Genomic DNA, 23,578 nt, shown 5'->3' on the forward strand with positions numbered 1-23,578 from the left:
AGGGCGCGGTGACCGGCCGGGGCTCCTGTCTGCTGCTTTCCCTCTGCGTGCCCTGGGCACACAGTTCCTCAACCTCTCAGGCCCCTTTCCTCTTCCCTAAAAGAGAGGCAACCACAGCACCAGCTCAAGGAGCCACTGGGAGAATCAAGGGCTCACAAAGGGGGGCTGCCATGATGTCCGACTTCAGCACCCGGGAGCCGGTCTGCGGGGTGCCGCGGGGGCCGTGCTGCCTCCGCCCGAGCCCACAGCCGAGCGCTCCAGGGCACGCGGGCCCCGCCTACCGCCTGCCCTGCAGAGGCCCCAGCTGCCAACAATTCTTGTTTGTCCAAGACCCTCTGAGCCTCTGCTTTCACTCCCTGTGGAGCCTACTGCCTTTGGCTGCACATATCCTGGTATTTAATTCAGCCTCTGGCCACATTCAGGGTCACTGGAACGCTAGACTTCTGGCAGAACGTGAACACGCTGGCACGAGACTCACTTTTTAGTCGCTGCTCGTCTCCAGCTTGAAATTCTCTCGCTGAATGACATGAGTGGTGAGGGGGCACAGAGTGCAGCCACGTCTGCCCGGGGCCCTGGAGAGTTCACCGCTGAGGAAAGGACAAGACTCAGGTCCCTACGCACAGACACACACCTGGGGTCTCATACGTGCAGGGGCTCCAACCACCCTCTTCCTCCAGTGCCAACTCCGCCTAGAGCTTTGGGGTGAAAAAATCCATTAACATTGAAACAGATACGCTCGGAGAGTAGGAGACAACGTGTCTATGACCTTAAGAACCTAGCCCTTAAGGGCCCTGCGCGTGAGGCGGTGACAGCTGGTCCCTCCCTATCTGTTGGGGTGCACAGTTTTCTAGAGAGTATTCAGCTTTCTTTGGATTCTCAGAGGGATTTGTGTCCCCAAAAGTTAAGAACCACTGCTCTTATAGAGAGTTTGAAAGCAAACTGATTAGACTGAAGCTCTGGCCACAGCCTGTCACAAGAAAGATTTTTATTTGAGAACATCGGATACGTTTGGAAATGTTCCTGCTAAATCCAAAGCCACCTGACTGACAGTCCATCTCCAACACCCACAAACACACCAACAGCTTCGCCCTGCAGAGACGGATTCTGTCCACAGCGGGTTCTACCCCACCACCGCACTCCTCCGTACAGGGGCACAATGGAAACGGCAGCTGCACGGCTGCTCCAACCCCAAGCCCACTTCACAGGCCGGGAGAACGAGACCGAGTCCCAGGCCATGGCCCCGGCGGGAGATGCTCGTGGGAGAACGGGCGAAGTGACTCAGACACAAACACTGGGTTTATTTTGACTGTGACCAGAGTCAGGGAGAGACAATGGAGCTTCAGTGCCCTGGGGTCCTCCTGGGTCAGTGACAATATGTCCCGGCTGGGAATGGGCCGGTGTCCCACCACGTTACCATCATAATCGCTCACCGCCCCAGGACAGCACGGTGCCCTTTGGGCACATTTCTCACACTTTAAATGCGGGTAGATGCTTTCCCCTCAAGATGTCAGTCTAGACATTCCTGCTTGACGGCTGTGGGTGATGGAGGCCGGCACACCATGGTCTTGTCTGACGGTGGAGTCTCAGGTGTGGGACGAAGGCCCGTCCAGAAAGGGCTGGACAGTGACTCTGAAGGGGCGCTCTCCTTGTCCCGCTGCCCACGCCTCTCATCTCTGCTGGGACGTGGGGGTGGGGGTCTCATCGCAGAGATCAGAACCCACAGGGGATGGTACCCGCCGTGGGTCCCCTAAAGACCCTTCTTGCTGAGCGCGCGTGCCTCCCTGCGAAGAGCTGCACTCACGTCAGCGCCGGAGCCTCAGAAAGAATGCGTGTTTACACTCTGTGCTCTCCAAGGGGTAATATTTATCATAAAAATCTAAAACATACTCTTCAGTCTTGAATCCAAACTTCTGGTAGAGCAGCATGGCGGGGTTGCTTGCTGAGACGTGAAGGGTCACGTCCTTGCCCATGCAGGTCTGCCGAAAGAGCGGAAAGACACAGGTGAAAACGAAAAAGCCGGAGGGAAAACGAGTGGGTGAGGAAACTCTTTTAAGTGTCGGGAGTCAGTTATGGAAACTGGTGAGATGGGGACTGAAGCTGAGACACCGTAACGCCCAGCAACCGCAGGACACCCAACACCGCTCTGCTGCCAAGCACAACCCTCCCTGAAACGCACATCGAGACTAAGGAGGTGGACGGTAAGCTGGCTCTTCCTCTTTGAAGCAGAGCCAAGGGGAATATTTCGTTGTCAACTGTTTTATACTTCAATTACATTAAATATATCAAACAAATCAGTACCAAACACTGTGACAATCTTGAAGAAACAGAGAACAAGGAGTTCTGCTTTTGCAAAGTAGGTCTCAGCCTGCAAGGGAACTGCGAAAACCCCTTCCTAGACCCACGAGGAAGGATGTTAAACTATGTGGTCAGAAAGGAAATATCAGGACTTCCATTTAGTGCTACAACCCGACTACTCCGTGTGGACCTTCTGAACCCACGATCACCTCTCTTCACTCCCAAACGGCACACAACTGAGGTTTCCACGTTCAGCATCGGCCTGTCCTCGGGGAAGACAGCAGCACAGGTCCTATCAACTCCAGGCAAGCCCTGAGATTCTCAAGCTCGCCACGGAGGATAAAGCATGCAGAAGGGCACAGAAGTTCAGAACTTGCTCTTTAGTGGGGCGGCGTTGAGATCCTGGACTTGATCCTTGAGATTTTATAATCCCAGGATCCTCAAGGCTTCTATACTAAGAGGACTCACCCCCGTCAAGGGTAGACACATACCGGAGGGTGGGTATGGCTCGGTAGTAGAGCGCACGCTTAGCATGCACGAGGTCCTGGGTTCAATTCCCGGTACCTCCATTAAAAAAAAAAAAAAAAAAGTAGACAGATCTCTTCTCTTCTCTGCTCAACTCACATTTTGCATCCAAAGGCTTTTTTAGGACAAGGATGAGCCACCAGCACAGTGAGGACAAGAGTGTGCACTCGCTGCAAAGGCTCAGTCCCGGCAGGGCCGCCCTGACGGCTGATGACCAGGCAGCGCCGCGTCTGTGCCTGGGTTTACGGTCTGGCTGGCTGGGGGCCAGGCTCCCACGTACAAAGATGGACGCTCCTCCCAGTGAGGCTCAGTAAGGACCAACTGCGCCGCTAAAATGTCATCCCGGACCTGCACGCAGGCCCTTGCAGTGAAGAAAGGAGAGGTCCGTGGCCGTCCTGCCAGGATGAGGTGAACACATGGAGGCTGCCTCTGTGCACAGAGGGCAGAGACACAGGGGGTGGGGGATGCGGAGGTAACTGAGGTCTCAGGTGAAGACAACACGGGGCAGCTCACACTAACTGCCAGGAGAGGAGAGAGCAATTTCTAGGAAGACAGTTCTCAAGGTTCTCACCAACAATGGGGAATTACTGAGCTAGTTTCATTAAAAAATTGGAAAAGACAATGAATCATCTCCTTTCTCTATTTAAGGCATCTTGCCCACATGACACACAGTCCTCCATATCAAACGGTACGGGACTTAGAAAATCAGTTACCAGAAAAGTTCTGGGGAAAACAATCCTTGCCTGTTTTCTGTTAGGAGATAAATATATGGTCTACTTTCTTCAAAGTGATACAAAGAAAAAAGAAGAAGTGATACAAAGAGACCAAAGGACAAATTACTTAGAAGGTTCATATCAACGAAAACAACGGCAGTAAAACCAAAACCAATCAGCAGGACGCAAGTACTATTGATGGATACAGTTTTGTTGAAATGTCTGCAAATACTGAAGAACCACACATCGCAGCTCCACCCGTGTCGGGCGGCTCGGCAGCTCGGCGGGGGGGGGGGGGGGGGGCTCCCAGGGCAGCAGCAGCTGCAGCGGGCGGCACACGCGCTTTGGGCTCATCTTCGGTGTCTTCCTTACTTCATTCACTACACATGTTCACAAAGTTCTTGAAACCTGGGTCTGTGGAGTGACCTTCTCAGGGGTGAAGGTTTCTGTCTGTGTGTCAAAAACCTCATGGACTACGGAGACCGGCTCCTCTCACCTGGCGTCACCTCCCCAGGCGCAGCCTCAGCCCTCGGCCGGGCCCCTCAGAAGCCCGAAGTGGGGGGTGGGGGGAGACAAGGAGCAGACACAACATACCTGAATCAGGTGGTAAATCATGAATGTCGCAATCCCCGCTCTTCTCCACTCAGGATGGACGAACAGAAATGAAATGTAAGCCTCGTTGTACTTCACGTCGGGAACCATGAAGCCAAAGGCGATGATGACCTTTTTATAGAGGACCACGACGCTGAAGTCGGGGTACTGCAAGCACTCGGACAGGTCAACGCCTGAGGTGGGGGACACGCTCAGAGTCACGCCTGGGCACCGGGCTTAGCAGTGCCACCTGCACACTGAAAACACCCAAGCTGGAGACAGACGCCACCACAGACACCACACATTCAGATCAGACAAGAAACAGTGAATTTCAGAAAATATCAAAATTAGCATCGACTCGTCTAAGTACATATGTGAAAAGAAGAGCAGCGGGAGGGGTGGGCATGGAAGCGCACGGCCCAGAGCCAGCGCACCTGACTCTGAACTCGGGCCATGGGCCACATGTGTCAGCCAGCACGTCCCTAACGGCCCCGCCCCAGTGCCTGCCGTGGGTGAGAGGGGCGCACAGCCAGACCACAGGGCTAGGGGAAGACCCCCCCTGAGACCGCCCAGTCACTGTGTTCTTAACCTCACACACAGACAAGTGATCAGCTCTTTGGTACAAAGGCCACATTTTAGTTTAACAAAGGAGTTAAATATAACATGATCCCATGCTTAGTGTATGGAAGGCACCCTGAGCAGGGGCAGGAGTAGCAGGCCCTCCCAGAATGCTCCTTCCTGCTCCCGTCCCCACCACCACCACATGCATGGTGACACGATTTCAGACAATAAAAGCAACACAGCTCTCATCCTGACGAAATCTCATCTAACATCTGGAAGACATGTTTTATTTCCTTTACAGTTCAAAGCAGTGCAGTGAAACAGGTCCACAAAGAATGTGCCTGTAATTAGCAAGGAAAATGTGTTCCTTTAACTGGTGGCTCTGATCTTCAGATAAAATGTTAAGGCTGATAAACTGACGAACCACATTGGGTGGTTCTTATTTTCAAAGTCTGTGGTTGGGGTATTTGGCTTTTTAAAAACAACTTTTGGCTGTATTAACACTCTCTAAGGAACAGCTAAATTAACAAAACATACAGAAATAATTAAACAAAAATCAAAAGTGTCCAAACATGCCCAAGCTACCAGCCTGTGTGCTGCTGATGGACATAACCTGGTATCTAAACATATACAGAAGCAAAACAGGGTGAACTGTTTATTCTGGAAGTGGGGACAAACAGGGAAGAGAAACAAACAAAAACACTGTGTACTAACTGCTGGCTTCTTCTTGATCTTAAGAAAGAACAGTGTTTATGTTGTAATATTTCGGTGTCAGTAGAGACAAACGGAATGAAATCACATGAGTAAAGGTTCTGGGGTCACAAGACATAGTCTAATTTTAAAACCTGCTGAAGTGAACTGTACAGAAAATGGACTTGCCTAGTTGGAGAGGAGAGAACATACCAGGCCAGAAGAACTCCTGACACATGGAGTTTATCGTTGGGATGTGGTTCGGCCGGACATAGCAGTAATCAAGAGGTGCGTCGGGCTCCGGCGTCCAGTGAGGGTCGTCCCTGTGCAGGTGGGAACGAATCTGTGACAGCAGCTGCAGTTTGGGTGGCTTTGTCTCATAATCACGCCTCCAGAACCCAGAAAGTAAACAAACCGAAGTCAAGAAAAATACCTATTGTTCCTAGCCATTTGATTCACACAAACTCTGTGAGCTGCTTGAAATTTTAAATTAATTTGAGCTACTTTTTATGGTAGCCAGCTTAACAGCTACAATACTTTTCTGGTATGAAATTTAAAATTCACTCTATTAATATTTGTCAGACTAACTCCCTCTGTACCTTCCAGGAACTCTACTAGTGCTGGTGAGCCTTAAGAACAGAGTAGGGAGACAGAAACAGCATCCTAATTCAACCCTTTGAGTGCTCGGACCCAGGACAGAGCCTGGGGACGAAGGTCCAGCAGCTATGGGGACGAAGGGAGTGGGGCCCGCTCACACGTGTCTGCAGGGAAGGGCAGTGCGGGGCAAGGAGGATCACATGACTTGGGGCTGCAGAGACAACTGTCAATCAGCCGCACACAGCCCAGAGCTGGGGCCTCTCTGGCCAGCTCAGCAGCCACGGCACTGCCCACACAAGGACACTCATCATTAGTCTGGACACAGGCCCAACTGAGACATGGCTCCCATTTCTTCATTTCACAAACTGCTAAATATATACAGCTTTAAAATTTAAAGCAAAACAATGAGTATGATAATCACAATGGACAGAGTTAACTTAATCTTGTCTTTCTGGTTTCTTTCAAAGGATCATCCTTTGTGCAAAAAAGTACAGTTGAAACCAGCCAAGGATGAGACCGGACATGGAGCACTGACTGGTCCTTGCCAATGCCAGCTCACAGGTTTTGGTCTTTATTCACTCGCATAGGGGAACAGGGCTCGAAAACCACAAACGTTACCCCCACGACACTCAACGTGACTGCGCCTCTCTGTACACCTGATGTAAGGTTTCAGGATCCGAGAGGTGTAAGGGCTGACAATACTCTGGTCCACAGCCATGTCTTCCGATCCCACCAAACGGTACAAAAACTTGGTGGTCTGGTGCCGAAACCCTTTCCTGGACGGCAAGGCAGTCTGTGAGAAAGACACACTAGTTACATAAAAATAAAACCACTCAACAGATTGGTTTAACTTCTACAGATGAGCAGTATAATGACATTTTTATGTGTCAGAAAGTAGGTCTTTCTACGTTACTTATTTGGAAAGCTCGAGTTTCAGTACAGACTCCGTAGGCACCTTTGGATAAAACTGGAAATAAAAAAATAACCCTGGTTGTAATCGTTTAAAAATCAAAATTAATTTTTAAGATTTTATAGTTATGTAAAAAATTTAAAAGACATTTAAATGAGTGAAATGCAGGACTGATTGGATTTACAGCTTCTCCAGTTTTCATTTTGTCTATGTCACACCTTGAATCCATTCATCAAATATTAACCCGCACGAGCATCAAGCAGGTAAGACACACACGGCTCACGTTTTGGGAGCCGTCTCTGTTGTCACAGAAGCATTACTGCTGTGCTCATGTGTGGGTTTATTAAAATATGTCTCTACTGAGTAAATCAGATGCTAGCAGGACTGAGGGAGATGACTGGCCCTAAAACAAGCCACGATGGGGGAGAGCCTGCCTGGAGGGCCATCGACGATGTGGCCTCTGCTCCTCATGAGGGCCCAGCAGAACGGGCGGAGACGCCTGCTCTCCAGACAGAGCTGCTCCAGGGCCCTCAGTCATGTTGTAACAGAACATGGACAATTAGGGTTTTATAGCAAAGAGCTCAGATAGGAGATTAAAAGGCACATCTACAAAGTGGTTTGCCAAGGGCTGGATGAAGTTTAGAAACCTAAGTTGTTTTTGTACAATCAGTTTGCTCTTAGCCTAGAAAATAACTTAGTTGGAAGGAGAGCAAGAATTCCTTCTTTAATGATTTGCTCTGATTACTTTCCCAAACTGGCCACCAACACTTTCAAAGGCCAGCCCTGAAATTCTTCCCAGACTTTAAGTTTCAAACTGAAATTCAAAGTTGTGGTATAGTTTCCAAACGGCCCAACACTTCCTCCCATGCCTGAAGGTACATGTGTCTCCTCTTATCAAAAGGCAGAGCCACCTCACCTCCCCTCCCCGGGCGGGCCCGGGACAGGCTTGCCCAATCAGAAAGTGGCGGAAGTTAACATCCTGGGCCTTGGAGCCCAGGCCTTAAGAGAACTGGCGGCTTCCACTTTCTCCCCTTTGAGCCCAGTGGCCACGGAGCCCAGGCTGGACCACTGAGTGACGAGAGGCCACACGGAGACAGGCTCCGGAGGAAGAGAGGCCACCCTGGTCGTTCCAGCCTGGACCCAGCCCCCAGCAGAGTGCAGTCACAAGGCTGCTGCCGCCTTTATTTAGCACAAGTAGGAGAAACACCCAGGTGAGCCCAGTGAACCCACAGACTCAGAAGAAATATGAAATAGTTACTGTTTTCAGCCACTAAGTTGTGGGGTGGCTTGTAATGCGGCAAGAGAACCAGAACACCAGCCACCGAGCCCATGAAACAGCCTCTGGTTAACGTGCCGGGGCGAGCCTGCGAAGCCCCGTCGCTGCCACACGGTCCCCACCTTCCCGCAAGCTCCCCTGCTTCACCCAGCCAAGGGCGCCCTCGGCGCCTGCCGCGACCACTGCCCCTGCTCCTGGTGGTCTCCCTGCCGCCAGGCTCACCCCACGCTAGCCACCTCCAGAGTCACATTCTTCTTTAAAAACGAATAAATTCACAACCTTTGACTAAAACTCCCATGTGGCCTCCTGCTGTATGTTTAGAATACAACTCAAGGCAAAGGAGGGTTTAGCTCCGCAGTAGAGTGTACGCTTTGTAGGCACAGGGTCCTGGGTTCAATCCCCAGTGCCTCCATTAAAAATGATAATAAATAAGCCTAATTACCTACCCCCTCAAAAAAAACAAACAGAGTTTAAAAAAAAAGGTGGGGGAGGGTATAGCTCAGTGGTACAGTGCATGCTTGGCATACACAGGGTCCTGGGTTCAATCCCCAGTACCTCCATTAAGATAAATAAATAAATAAACCTAATTACCCCCCCAAAACAAAAACAAAAAACCCCACAAATAATCTTTTAAAAGATAAGGATAAAAATCAGGGGGAAAAAGAAGACTACAACTCAAACTTGTTTCCTGTGACCCGCAGGACCAGGCCAGGTTCCCTTCAAGGCATATCTCCCACCACCCCCTCCTCTGCCATCAAATGATCCAGTGCCACACGCTGAACAACCCCCACCTCAGCCCGGCTCCTGCCTGCGGATCAGGACATGGTTAGAGCGTCACCTCCACAGGAAGTGGCGTCTACTCCTGTGCTCAGCACAGCGCTCACCTTGTGGGAGGTGCTCCTGCTGGTAGGCTGGTCAGTACTGTCATCTCCCTGCTCACCTCCTCTGTCTGAATTCACTGCACACCCCCTGCTAGACTGGTGCTTGGCACATGTGAAGTATTCAACTTCCATTGGTTGAATGACAAAGTGGTGGGGGAAAAGTGTCCCAAAGTCAAATAAGTTTGGAAATTTGTTAAGTGAGTTTCTTGAAACTCCTAGTTCTAAACAAAGTGGAGCACTAGGTGGGCTGCTGGGTCCCTACCTCAAACCTAACCTGATAGATGCCTCAAAAGTGAAAGGAAGATTGGACAGAAGGGCTATGAGAACCCCTGGGGGATGGATGGGGGCTGGTACCCGTGAGGGCAGCTGGGGCAGAGAAAGGCTTTGCCCATAGTTGGGGACAGGTCTGGGGGTCAGGCCACTCCCCCTCCCAAGCTCTGCTCTGCTAGACCTCGGCCACCTTCCCCAGCAAGCATCAGCCAGAGCAGCAGAGAACCTTCCTGAGGTGGAGGGTACCCCAGCCAGCTAGCCCCAGCTCCCCACGACCACAGGCAGTAACAGCAGAGGGAGGTACCAAGGAGCTCCAGGCCAGACACCCCGGGAGGTTCCCTGAGGTGAGGTTGCGGACTCTAGAGAAAGGTGACGACGGGAATGGTTGAGCCCTGGGTCTCCCATTTTGCAAAACTTGTCCAGAGAGAACAAGCCAGGAGCCAGGCTCCTGCCCTCCCTCCAGGTGCACCGACCAGCAATGGCGGCAGGTGAGACAAAGGGGAAATGAGTTCACAGGGAAAAAACTCAAGACGTGAATACGGATCACAACAAAAGAAGGATAAACTAAACAAACCATACTGGAAAAGGCAGAATTAACTAACTAGACAGACAAGGACTTCAAAAAGCACACGAGCAGTCATCAGGGAAATGCAAACCAGAGCTACAGCGAGACAGCACTTGCCACACACCAGGCCGGCTAAAAGCAAAAGACAGACGATGACAAGCAGCGCTAGGGATGCGCGGAGAAACCAGAGTCTTCACACACTGCTGGGGGGAGTATCAAATGGCGCATCACTGCCAGTCAAGCCAGTCTGGCAGTTCTCCAACAAGTTAAACACAACATTATCATTTGACCAGGCAATTCTGCTCCTGGGTACAACATGCAAGAGAAGTGAAAATGTACGTCCACACAAAAACTCTCACACAAATATCCACAGCAGCATTATTCGTAACAGCCAAAAGGTGGAAACAACCCAAATGCCCATCAACTGCTGCATGCATCGACAAAATGTGGCATATCCGTACAATGGAATATTACTCAGCCAAAAGGGAATGAAATACTAGCATATGCTACAACGTGGATGAACCTTGAGAACATTACGCCAAGTGAAAGAAGGCATCAGAAAAGACCATACCTCATGCGAATCCATGTATGTGAAATGTCCAGAAGAGGCCAAAGGACAGAGAAAGTATACCACTGGGGGTGCAGACAGAGGGCTGAACTGCAGCAAAGGGCAGTTTCTTTTTAGGGTGAGGAAAATGTTCTAAAATTGATTATGCTGGTTATACTGCTGTCAACAGACTAGAAACTACTGAAGTGTACACTCTGAATGGCTGAATTGTCTGTTATGTGAATTGTACCTCAATAAAGCTGTTGTTACCAAAAAAACAAAAAACAAAAAACCAACAACCCAAAAAGCATAATAAATAGGCACCAAGAATGACGGCACCCAGAAGCAGGAACGAGCAGTTACGAGTCATCTCCTACTCATTCTCAGATACTAAACACGCAAGCTCTGAAATACACGCATGCCTCATTTTCTTCAAGTCTGTTGGTGACATTTTTCTAAAAGTGATTGCTTACTCTATGTCTCTGTGTCACATTTTGGTAATTCTACCAATATTTCAGACTTTTTCAGTATTATATTTGTTATGTGATCAGAGGTCTTTGATGTTACTACTGTAATTGTTTGGGGCACCATGAACTGCACCCTTATAAGACAATGAACTTAATGGATACATGCTGTGTGTGTTCTGACTGCTCCAGAGACTGGCTGTCCCCCTGTCTCTCTCCCTGTAATCCGGCCTCCCTGTTCCCTGAGACACAACAACAGTGGAATTGGGCCTTAATAACCCTGCAGTGGACTCTAAGTGGTCGAGTGAAAGGAAGAGTCTCATGTCTCTCACTTTCAATCAAAACCTCAACACGACTAAGCCTATGAGGAAGGCATGTCGAAAGCCAAGACTTGACTGCCAAACAGTCAAGTTGTGAAGGCAAAGGAAAAGTTCTTGAAAAAAGTGCTGCTCCACTGAACACACAAATGATAAGAAAGCAAAACAGGCTTGTGGCTGACATGGAGAAAGTCCGAGTGGTCTGGACAGATCACACCAGCCACAACGATCTCTTAAGCCAAAGCCTCATCCAGAGCCAGACCATAACTTTCTTCAATAACATGAAGGCTGAGAGAGGTGAGGAAGCTGCAGAAGAAGAGTTTCAAGCTGGCAAAGATTCGTTCATGAAGTTTAAGGAACGAAGCCGTCTCCTTGACATCAGCGCACCAAGTGAAGCAGAAGTGCTGATGCAGAAGCTGCAGCACGTTCTCCAGAAGATCTGCTTAAGATGATGAATGAAGGTGGCTACACTGAACAAGACCATCAGTGCAGACGAAACAGCCTTCTGTTGGAAGAAGATGCCATCCAGGACTTTCATAGCTGGAGAGGAGAAGTCAGTGCCTTCAGAGCTGCAAAGGACATGCTGACTCTCTTGTTAGGGGCTGATGCAGATGGTGACTTAAAGCTGAAGCCAGAGCTCATTTGTCATTCCAGAAATCCCAGGGCCCTTAAGAGTGATGCTCACCCACTGTGCCTGCACTCTCTAGATGGAGCAACAAAGCCTGGATGACAGCACATCTGTTTTCAACATGTTACTGAGTATTTTAAGCCCACTGTTGAGATCTGCTGTTCAGAAAAAGATTCCTTTCAAAATATTACTGCTCACTGACAGTGCACCTGCTCACCCAGGAGCTCTGATGGAGATGGACAAGGAGGTGTGTGCTGTTTCCATGCTGCTAGCACAGCATCCGCTCTGCAGCCCCTGGGCCGAGGAGTCATTTCAACTTTAAAATTATTATTTAGATTATTTAAAATCTTATTATAGATTTCGTGAGGCCGTAGTTGCTATAGACAGTGATTCCTCTGATGGATCTGGGCAAAGTAAACTGAAAACCTTCTGGAAGGGAGTCAACATTCCAGATGCCAGTAAAACATTCATGATTCATGGGAAGAGGGCAAAATACCAACATGAGCAGGTGTTTGGAAGAAGCTGACTCCAACCCTCATGGATGACTTTGAGGGTTTCACGACCTCAGTGGAGGAAGTCCCTGCAGATGTGGTGGAAACAGCAAGAGAATCAGAATCGGACATGGAGCCTAAAGATGTGACTGAATTGCTATAATCTCATGATAAAACTTTAACGGAGGAAAAGGTGCTTCTTCTGGACGAGCAAAGAAAGTGGTTGCTTGAGATGGAATCTACTCCTCGTGAAGACGCTGTGAATGTTGTTGAAATGACAACAAAGGACCGAGAATATTGTATAAATGTATTAGATAAAGCGGCAGCAGGGTTTGAGAGGACTGATTCCAATTCTGAAAGAAGTTCTACTGTGGGTAAAACGCTGTCAAACAGCACTGCCTGCTGCAGAGAAATGGTTTGTGAAAGGAAGAGTCCATCGATGCGGCAAACTGCACTGCTGTCTTACTTTAACAGACTGCCACAGCCACCCCAACTTTCAGCAGCCATCACCACCAAGGCAAGACCTTCCACCAGCAGAACGATGACAACTCCCTGAAGGCTCAGATGATGGTTAGCATTTTTAGCAATGAAGAATTTTTAAATTAAGGTATGCACATTGTTTGTTTTTTCAGACAATACTATTACACACTTAATCAACTACAGTATAGTATAAACAGAACTTTACATGCACTGAGAAACCAAAACATTCACGTGACTTGCTTTACTGTATTTGTTTTACTGTGATGGTCTGGACCCCAGCCCACAGTATCTCCGAGGTCTGCTTGTAAAGCACTGAACAAATGATGTTAAGAATAGGTCACTTCAAAAAAACAAAAGAAGAGATAAAGAAACGAATGGTATCAACATCCATATTAGGAGTCCAGAAGGGGAGGGGAAACAATGCAGGAGGAATGCATGTAAAGAAGCAGTTATGAGGAATTTCCCAACTTTAAAGACGCATCAAAGGACTTCTGGTTTCCACGTAAGAAGCTTAGAAGTCATTGCTTCATCCCGACGACAAACTAAAAATCAGCAGCTCTTCTCAGATCCAGCAGAGAAGCAAAGTGACAGGGCAACCCGACCGCCAGCCTGGAGACACAGGTGGGTACACAGGCTCACAGCTCAAAGGAGCAAAAAGCCTCAGGAAGCAGCGCTGGGGTAGGAAAACCTCGACTAAAACTGATGTGGAGCTGGAGGCTTGGCGTGGACAAGTCTGAGAATGAACTCCAGGGAGGCCCCATCTGTGTGGGTGTCCCCTCCAGGAGCTCCACCACAGTCCTCACCCCGAAGATGAAAAACTCCCGTCCTGCTTCCGTGGGAGGAGGGGCAAGTGTCTGAGCTGCTTAACAGGGCTGCCCTCAGGAGAAACTATTTTGCAACAGCCTGACCCACTGGGGACTGATCAGAGCCTAACCTGCTCTGGGAACCTGGGAAGGGAATACCCAAGCCACCCTGTCTTACCTAACCGGAGAGGGGAAACGGAGAAGCCCTGGTGAAGCCACAGCCCAAGGGCACAGCTCACTTAGAGGCTGGAGACTGACGCCAGGGCTTTATAACCTCCCCCAGCCTCACTGCCACATCGCTTACGGCCTATCTCCCACAGTCCTTTACCCAGGACATTGTATTTGGCTTTCAACAACAAATCACAAGGAGAGCTAAAAGGCAGAAAACACAGTTTGAAGAGCCAGCAAGCATCAGACCCACACTCAGATAAGGCAGAGATGTTGGAATTATTAAGCTGGGAATAACCATGATTACTATGTTAAGAGCTCTAATGGAAAGGAGACAACATGCAAGAACAGATGGGTGATTTATGCAGAGAGATGGAAATTCTAAGAAAGAATAAAAAAGAAATGCTAGAAATCAAAAACACTGTAGCAGAAATGAATGGCTCTGATGGGCTCATCAGGAGACTAGACGCAGCTGAGGAAAGGCTCCCTCAGCTCGAGGACGTGTCAAGAGAAGCTGCCAAAACTGAAAAGCAAAGAGAAAAAGGGCCAAAAAAACCCCAGAACAGAACAGAATTTCAACAACTGTGGTACAACTGCAAAAGGGGAAATGTATGCATAATGGGAATACCAGAAGGAGGGAGAAAGGACAGTAGAAATATGTGAAGTAATAATGACTGAGAATTTCCCCAAGTTAATCAGGCACCAAACCAAAACCACAGATCCAAGCAGCTCACAGAACACGCAGGATAAATCCAGAAACACGTCCGACACCTGTAACCGAGAGGAGTTGTCAAGCAAGATAAATGAGAAAAAAAAAAAAAAACACTTAAAATGCATGAATATAAATAAAGATCAAAAACAAAAAGAAAACTCTGAAAGCTTCTGGGACATGGGAGACTAAAAAAGGAGGCCACCAATCAACAAAGAAACAAGAATAAGATTGACACTGAGGCTCTCAGGAACAATACTATATGCAAGACAATAACGGAGTAATAATTTTACAATGTTAAGAAAAAGCAAAACGACAATTTTATATCCAGCTATGCTATCATTTTAATGCAAGAGTGAAGACCTTCTTAGGCTACAGGTTTTTCAAATTAACCTCAGAAAGACCATACTTTAAAGAACTCTTACAGGAAGCACTTTAGCAAGAAATTAATCAAAGAAAGAATGGGAAGTAAGACTGAATAAACAATTTAGTGAGACTCACTGTTACCTAAATAAGCAACACAAAAGACAAAAGACGGATGAGTGCATGCAAAGGTACTTCTGTGCCTGCAGGGGAAGATCACACAACATTCAAAAAAAAGAGAAATAAATACACGTCTTAAATTAGAATCATGAAAAGAATAAAAATAGAACATATAATTTTCTTAGCTATAGCAAAGAACCAACATCACGTTAAGACTATTTTCTCTGACTGCACTGTAATTTGACAAGGAGATAAATCAATTACTAAAAGATACCTTAAAAATTCCCATGTATCTGAAAACTAAGAGTTATTTATTGACCAGAAAACAAGACAGAGAATGGAGAATGGACTGAACAAATGCATTCACAGCTGCTCCCCTGTATAACTGCATTAAAATGACACTAAAATTCCAGGTACAATGGGGGTTAAACATAAACATCCAATTTTACTCCCTCCCAAAACCCCGTGACAACTATAGAAGGCTTAAAAAAAGACAAAAGGCAGGCACACAAGAACAAAAAGATCAGAAGAAACAAGAGTAACTGGGAAGCAGATGGACAAAAAGTAACAGATTTAAAGCCAAAATCCCTAGCTGGCTTTGGGTAAAGTGAGAACCAGCCCCATCTGCTCTGCAGAACCCTCCTGAAGCCCAGGTGGCAGCACCAGATTTCTCTGGAACTGGGAATAAACGAGGCAGTAAAAGAAGGACCAGGTAAAAGCTGTGTGCGGAGCAGGAAGATCCCCAAGTCTCACCCCCGCCACCTGCTGCTGGGGGGCTCCTTACCGAGGTCCGGAGGTCCCAGCTCTAGAAGGTGGAACTGGGCTCTGGGTGGGGCAGCTCACAGAGCACTGAGGTCTGAGCGCCCCAAAGGCTAAAGGCTGAGACCCCCTTCCCCAGGTGGCAACAAGGGTTCTGAGATCGAAGATCCTTCTACAAGGACTCTGACTAGTCCAAGAGGCCAGATCTGAAGGACGTGACCCTGGGGGTCCTCAACAGAGGACTCACCTCGCTAACGTGGCTGTTACAGAAGTCCAGGACCAAGTTCGTCTTCCATCATAACTTGGAAGCACTGTTCCACTGCTGGCTTCCTTCCAGCACCGCTGTTGGGTGGGCTCTCAGCTCTACCCAGCACTGGCTTGGGATTCTGTTCAAGGCCTTTCCAGACACACAAGGTCCCATACTTTACTCCGCAGGCAGCTTTTCTCGGGGAGCCACTAGAATGTGCCTCACGAAAAGAAAGGAGTAACTCTACAAAAAGGTGAAGATGGGGCGCAGGAAACAAGGGGCCCAACACATGCGGCTCTAGCGAGGGGAGATCCCAGGGCCACCTCGGGCGGCCAGTACAGAGTGACGAGTGTGACTCAAGGGGCAGACACCCTGAGGCTACTGTCATCAAGTCCCTGCCGTGCTGGTCCATCTGGTAAACCATGGAGTGTTAGCCCAGGACCTCGTCTGTGCTCAGCTTGGTTCATGGGGCACTATGAGATCCTCCACTCCCCCAACGCACTCCCTGGCTTCAGCTGAGGACACTCACCCTGCAAATAACCGTCCCGACCTCCCACAAGCTGGAGGGAGGCACGTCAGCCCTGAAGCAGGACAGGGACCCCACGGCCCCAAACCGGATTTCTGCACATCCCCCGGTACACACTGCAGCCCACTGGCCTCGGACAGTGGAGGGCCTCGTGCATCCCAGGACTTCCTAATGACCTTGACCACCGGCTTCCCCAGGAGGGGCTCATGGCAGCTGAAGCCAGAGCGGGACTGTTTAGGCTGCCCCATCGACGCTCCACAAACAGGCTGGCTCGAAACCACAGAGATTTATCCTCATACAGTGCTAAAGCCCGAAGTCAGAAATCAGGTGCCAGCAGGGCCACGCTCTCTCCGAAGCTCTGGGAGACAATCTGTTCATCCTTCCTCTTGGCTTCTGGTGTGGCTGGCAAGCCCTGGTGTCCCAGCTTTGCAGACACATCAGTCTAGCTGCGGCCTCAGTCACCACATGGCGTCCTCACTGGTGTGTCTCTGTCTTCTCTTCTTATGAGGACACCAGTTACCTTGGACTAAGCCCCCGACCCCTCCTCCAGTGTCACCTCACCTTAACTACTTACTTACACCTGAGAAGGCCCTATTTCCAGCCAAGGTCACATTCACAGGTACCAGGGATCAGGACATCAATACAAGCTTTTGGGGACACAATTCAGTCTACATCAGTGGCACCACAAAGCCTGTCATGCCTTCAACTAACAGCAGCAACTTCCTTACACAGCTCCATCTGTGCTTTCTACTTAGTTTTTGGAAAACAAAACAAAACGAAACCTGAAAGTACAGTTTAGGGGATAAAGACATTAAAAAGGCAGAGGAATGATTAATGCTGAAAGTCAGAGAGTGACTCCCTCTGGGGGGAGCAGGGAGTGCACAGAAGGACCTCTGTCCTGAGTCAACCTGGGGGCTAGATTCATAGGTATTTACCTCATTAACCTCTAAACTATACCCATGGGATCTACGCATTCTATGCATTCTTCTACGAGTATGACGCATTTCACAATTTAAAGAATTAAGTATTGAGATTAAAAAGACAAACCTATGAGAACAAAGAACAGGTGAGCAGCTGACTGCAACAGAAGCATATGAATAAACGGCAAATGACTCAGACCAAGGAGAGCTCAGAGCTAAGGCAGCAGTGAAGACTGGCCTGGAGCCAGCAGCTGACGCACCAGAGCTGGGAAAGCGCAGCCCGGGAGCTATCAGGTCCTGAGCTGAGGGAGGGCAGGAGGACTACGGACTGAGTGTCTAGTTAAGAGGTTAAAGCTTCCTCTCACATCTCTGCTGCCCGCAGTCAGAAGTGACCTCCTCCTCCACGGGCCGACTAGACTCTGGAAGCTCCAAAGAGAGATTGCAGCTAAAGGTGGAAGTCGTGCCCTGAAAATAGGAAGACTCAGAGGAAGTTTGACAACTGAACGGTCAGCTCCTGGCCCTCCCTACTGGGCTCCTAGGATGTAGCAGGCAGGTTACTAATTCGCAAGAAAGGAAAGTTGGGAAATAGGGGGAAAAAGAAAATTACGGAGATCTAGCTAGAGTAAAGGTCTTCGGCAAACTGTACAGCCCAGAGGCCAAACCCAGCCTGCTTTAGTGAACAGTTTTACCAGCGCACAGCCACGCCCGTTCATTACACATCATCTCTGCTGCTCTCACGCTGCGAGGCAGAGCTGGCCGGCGAATAATAGGGGTGCTCTGGACAGACAGAACAGAGAAAACAGAAGATAGGAAACCCCAGAACTCAAGATGGAGCATTTCAAATGGAAAGGCCCACACGCCAAAGGCCCGGCACCCGGAAGCAAAAGCCCCACACGGGGAACGTCACTGAGTAACATCAGCATGCTGGCAATAAAGACCAAACCCACTCATTTCCGAAGAAGAAGATGGGAAAATAAGCAAAGAATCTGAACAGGAAATTCACACAGAGAAACAACCAAGAAACAGGAAAAATGTTTAGCCTCACCTTTAACCTCACCTGTAATCAAAGAAAAGTAAATAAAGAACAAGATTTCATTTTACAGCCATCAGGTAAGTCGAAAACGCTGCTAGCAAAGTCGGGGGAGAAGACGCATTCCTGCTGCGGGAAGGCGGTCTCGCTTCTGGGCAGAACTGACTGTTCCGGGAGCACAGACCAGGCTCCACTGAACATCCTTGAACCACGCAGCCCCTGGCTGCTATTCCCACAGCGTGTCTCCTACCTACACAGCCGTCCACACGCCTCCACTCCCTGCTCAGCACAGTGTCCAGTACCCTGTACGCCCTCAACAAACCCATCAATCAAGGTCTACACAAACCATGTACAGCCACTCTCAGGGACCAAGAGATGCAAAGAAAACGTCTAGGTTCTGTCTACAATTCCCAAAAGGAAAACAAAAAACCAAACCCAGATGTACTAAGGGAGGTTCATAGTGTAAGCACAGCCCAGCAATTTCTGTACTTCGTTCCCTTGCCATTTTTTCCCACAGCCCCTGCACAGCCCCAGGAGCTGGAGCGCGTGGCTCACACTCACCTGGTAGCGATCAAGGATTCTGAAGTCCTGACAGGTCGTCCTGTACGTGGCTTGTCCAGCCGGAAGCCTGGAAACGCCTCCTTCTTTGGCTCCATAGACCCCATCCACTAACAGGAGCGCGGCATTGACGACCTGATCCAAGTCGAAGAGCGGTAAGCCGCGGTCCCTCTTCGCCTGCCTGACGATCAGTTTCCGCTTCAGGCGCCGAGCCTCCGGCGTCATGGCCACGGCCCCAGGGCAGGCTTCCAGCCTCTTGAGGAGCAGCTTCTCCTCGTAGATGCTCACGGGGGTGAACTTGGGACCCCGGGGCTTTCGGTCCTTCTCCAGCGCCGGCTTCCTCTTCTCTCGAGACCTCGTCTGTAGGGATGTGTTGGAGTCCGTGTCTTCGCTGTCGATGTCCAACCGGTCGGGCTTCTCCTCCTCACTCTCTACCTCCTGCTTTATCTGCTCGGGGGCTCTGACCTTCTTTCGGCCCCCGACCCCGGTCCCCGAGGCGGCCAGCCCTGCAGGGGGCGGGACATACTCCATCCCGGGATCTATGACGCCGTCGCCGTCCATCTCGTCGTCATCTGAGCGGAGCACAGAGCAGGAGAGGACGTCGGACCCGCCGCCCACCAGGGAAAACCTACACGCTTCCGTCAGGGCCCACACACACGAGAAAGGACCCGAGAAAGCTCAGTCTTACCGTGAAACAAGGCTTGTGGCGGCATCACGTCTGGAATCAGGTCGGCTTCGGAGAGCAGGCTGGGCGTGGCGGAGTGCGAGGCGGGGGTGCCCGGGGCAGAGAAATCCAGGGACGGGGAAGGAGACGGGCTTGTCAGCGGGGTGCGGTCGGAGGAGCTCAGCGACGAGAAGTCTATCACTTCTCCTTTTTCCAGAATCACGTCAGGCCTGCGGCCTCGGCTCACGAACTTGACGGGCGTGGAAGAAGTGCTCCGGTCGAGAAAGCCCGCCGCCTCCTTCTGGGCTCTCCTGATGTCCTTCGCCTCCTGAGTCCGAGACCTCTTCTCCTTCAGCTCCATGGCCGACTCCACGGGATTCCGACTCGCCCGTTTTCTAAGTCCCTCAACCGTAATGATGGGATCTAACGTTGGTTTTGAGGCTGTGAGGAAAGAGTAAACATCCGAGTTTTAAATATCCACTCAACATTAGCTTCTTATTCATTTGAACCTACTAGCGTGTCTGAAATACAGAAATGTTCAATGAATGCCCTGAACTAAGACTCTGATGTCTCTTAACCAGGAAAAAGGCATTATAATGCAAATGTAAACAGTGAGGTACCATCCTTCACCTACTGGAATTGGTAAACATTCAAAGTGTGATAATGCTTAGCAACCACTTAGGGAAATGGATATTTTCATGACTTTCTGGTAGGGCAAAAATTTTATTACAACTTTCTGGAGGGTAATTTGGCAATATGATTAAAACTTTGAATGAATATGCCCTTTGATACAGCAACTTATTTCCAGGAATTTATCACACACACAAAAAGGCAAATATGTACAACTGTAGTACTGTTTAAATAACAATGAAAAAGGGTAGGAATTACCAAAATGTCCATCAAAAGGGTAATGGTTTATCATCATACAGCCGTTCAATGGAATGCAATGAAATAAAAGAAAACAGGGGTGGATCTACACGTACTGTTACGAAAAGCTGTGCAAGGCGTACTGGTAAGTGGGGAAAAAGCGGAGCACAGGCACCACGGTAAGAATCAGTTCATGTTTTGGTTTTTTAATTAAAAAAATGCTTAAAGATGCAGACACGACTGCTAGAAGTGTTCGCAAGCGACAACAGTGGCTCCCTGGAGAGTGAAACTACAGGCAGGGCGGGTGCAGGGGGGACTCTCAGGCTTCATACCTTCAGTACTATTTGATTTGTCCCAATTACATTTAAAAAATTCTTTAAAACTCATTCAAAACTTTTTAGATTAAAAAAAATCAGATCAATATGTGATAGTAATGAGTTAGTTATTTTTTTTAACTGCGAAAATGGCATTATGGTTGGGCTACAAAAGAGAGTGCTTGTGGCTATGAGACACATAGTGAGACATTTAAGAAGGAAACAGTTAACACCTGGGAGTTGCTTCTAACTAATCCAAGGGTGGGGATGGGTCGGAGGGTTGGAAGAAAGTACCCAGGGGTCTGGATAAAACGAGACTGCTGGCAGTTAACTGCTGGAGTGAAGACAAAGGTACCTGGGGATTCACTACATTACTCTCTTCACGTTTGAATACAATTAAAACTCTCTATAATAAAAAAATTTGAAACAATCAGATTGAAAATAGAGAACCTTTCAGACACCAAAAGAAATTTATAAAACTGGTAACCTAATTGTACAGTGATAAAATTTTTTGTGTGTAATATTTATTTAGGGCATAAAAAACTGTCAGAATAAAACTGCGGCGCAGAGCAGCTCCAGGGAGGCAGGGCGGACTGTCCTCTGCACTTGCTTGGCCTAGGTCTGGCTGGTGGTGCCCACAACAGTACCTTTCACTTTCAAAGCGGAAGCAGACAGCTTCTCTCCCTCAGGTTTCATTGTCGGGGGCCTGTTGTGCACGAGTTTCCACCACCCTGGTTCTCCGAACTCCTGAGCACCCGAGCGGAAGTACATGGGGCTGCCCACGCTGAGGCAGCCCGCCACCGTACTCCACCAGGTTGAAGTCTTCTTCCTGCCGAGTCCAAGGTTGTACAAGTTACTGGCTTTTCAATTCTATCCTTATACAGGAAATGTACTCGCTGACTCCAAATCCGTGATCACTAGGGAACCTCCCACACCTTTGTAGGAAAGACTGTATCAGATGAGAGAGGCTCTGGGTAAACACTGCTATGTATAAAAAAGATAACAAGGTCCTGCTGTAAAGCGCAAGGACCTATATTCAATATCTTGTAATAATCTTTAATGGAAAAGAATTTGAAAGAATATATAAAAAATTGAATCACTCTGCTAAACACCTGAAACTAATACAACACTGCAAATCATCTATACCTCAATAGTTAAAAAGTATCCAAAACCTTAAAAAAAAAAAAAAGGCCTCACAGAGAACACATACAACATCAAAATAAACAAATAACTCAACTATAAAATAAAAATGGGCAGAGTATCATCTAAAAAGACACGTTTCCAAAGAAGAAATGCAGATGGCCAACAGCACATGCAAAAATGCTCAATATCACTAATCATTAGGGAAATGCAAATCTAAACCTCGTGGTATCACCTCACATCTGTGAGAATGGCTATGATTAAAAAGACAACAAATAATGAATACTGGCGAGGATGTGGAAAAAAGGAAACCCTCATGCACTGTTGGTGGGAATGTAAATTGGTGCAGTCACTATGGACAACAGTATGGAGATGCCTCAGAAAATTAAAAATAGAACTACCATATGATCCAACAATTTCACTCCTAAGTATTTATCCGAAGAAAACAAAAACACTAATTCGAAAACATATATGCACCCCTATGTTCACTGCAGTGTTATTTACAATAGCCAAGATATGGGAGCAAGCTAAGTGCCCATTAATAGATGAATGGATAAAGATGTGGCATTAAAAAAAAAAAAAGACGTAGTATATACACAGTGGAATATTACTCAGCCATGAAAAAGAATTAGATCTTGACTTTTGCAACAACATAGATGGACCTAGAGGGCATTATGCTAAGTGATATAAGTCAGAAAGAAAAAGACAAATACAGTATGATTACACTTGTATGTGTAATCTAAAAAAAAACCAAATGAACAAACATAACAAAACAGCAACAGAGTGATAGATGCAGAGAAGAAACAGGTGATTGTCAGAGGAGAGGAACATGGAGGCGAGGAAATAGGTGAGGGTGATTAAGAGGTAAAACTTCTAGCTGCAAAATAAATGAGTCACGGGTATGAAGTGTACAGTGTGGGGAATACAGTCAATAATTAAGTAATATCTTTGTATGGTGACAGACTTACCATGGTGATCATTTTGAAATGTAGTGAAATACTGAATCACTATGTTGTGTAACAGAAACTAACATAGTGTTGTAGGTCAATTATACTTCAAAAACAAACTCATAGAAAAAGATCAGATTTGTGGTTACGAGAGGTGGGGGAAGGGGGAACTGAATGAAGGTAGTCAAAGGGTACAAACTATAAGATAAATAAGTAGTAGGGATGTCACATACAACATGATACATATAATTAACACTGCTGAAAGTTATATATGTAAGTTGTTAAGAGAGTAAATCCTGAGAGTTCTCATCACGAGGAAAATAATTTTTTTCTGTCTCTTTAATTTTCTATCTATATGAGATGATGGATGTTCACTAAACTGACTGTGGTCATTTCACGACGTATGTAAGTCAGATCATTATGCTGTACACCTGAAACTCACACAGTGCTACATATCTATTATACCTCAATAAAGCTAGAAGTAAAAAATACATAGATAGAATCATACAATAAAAAAAAAGGAAAGAGGATTTCAGATTGCCTTTCTAGGTAATGGGATCCAGCTACAAGTCAACAGCATTGTTTTATTTTTAGCGCACATATTTTTATAGTTTCATTCTATTTATGGCAAATGATATGGGT

At 47.9% G+C, this 23,578-nt stretch overlaps 1 protein-coding gene across 2 annotated transcripts in view; it reads right to left on the reverse strand.

Moving 5' to 3' along the window:
• Positions 1-970: 970 nt before the first annotated feature.
• The window catches only part of KAT14 (lysine acetyltransferase 14), a 34,000-nt gene continuing 11,392 nt past the window's right edge, over positions 971-23,578 (reverse strand). The window contains exons 5-11 of one of the 2 annotated variants that reach the window (XM_032461773.1): positions 21,497-21,678; positions 19,693-20,109; positions 19,008-19,576; positions 6,629-6,765; positions 5,589-5,764; positions 4,128-4,318; positions 971-1,976 (exon numbers count right to left, since the gene is read on the reverse strand). In XM_032461773.1, the coding sequence (XP_032317664.1) occupies positions 1,803-1,976; positions 4,128-4,318; positions 5,589-5,764; positions 6,629-6,765; positions 19,008-19,576; positions 19,693-20,109; positions 21,497-21,678 (1,846 nt within the window). In that variant the 3' untranslated portion in view covers positions 971-1,802. Of the gene's footprint in view, positions 1,977-4,127; positions 4,319-5,588; positions 5,765-6,590; positions 6,766-19,007; positions 19,577-19,692; positions 20,110-21,496; positions 21,679-23,578 lie in introns of those variants that run through there. The other variant, XM_032461774.1, reaches the window with a different exon arrangement.

The sequence above is a fragment of the Camelus ferus genome, chromosome 19 (assembly GCF_009834535.1).
Source record: "Camelus ferus isolate YT-003-E chromosome 19, BCGSAC_Cfer_1.0, whole genome shotgun sequence".
Classification (NCBI taxonomy): domain Eukaryota; kingdom Metazoa; phylum Chordata; class Mammalia; order Artiodactyla; family Camelidae; genus Camelus; species Camelus ferus.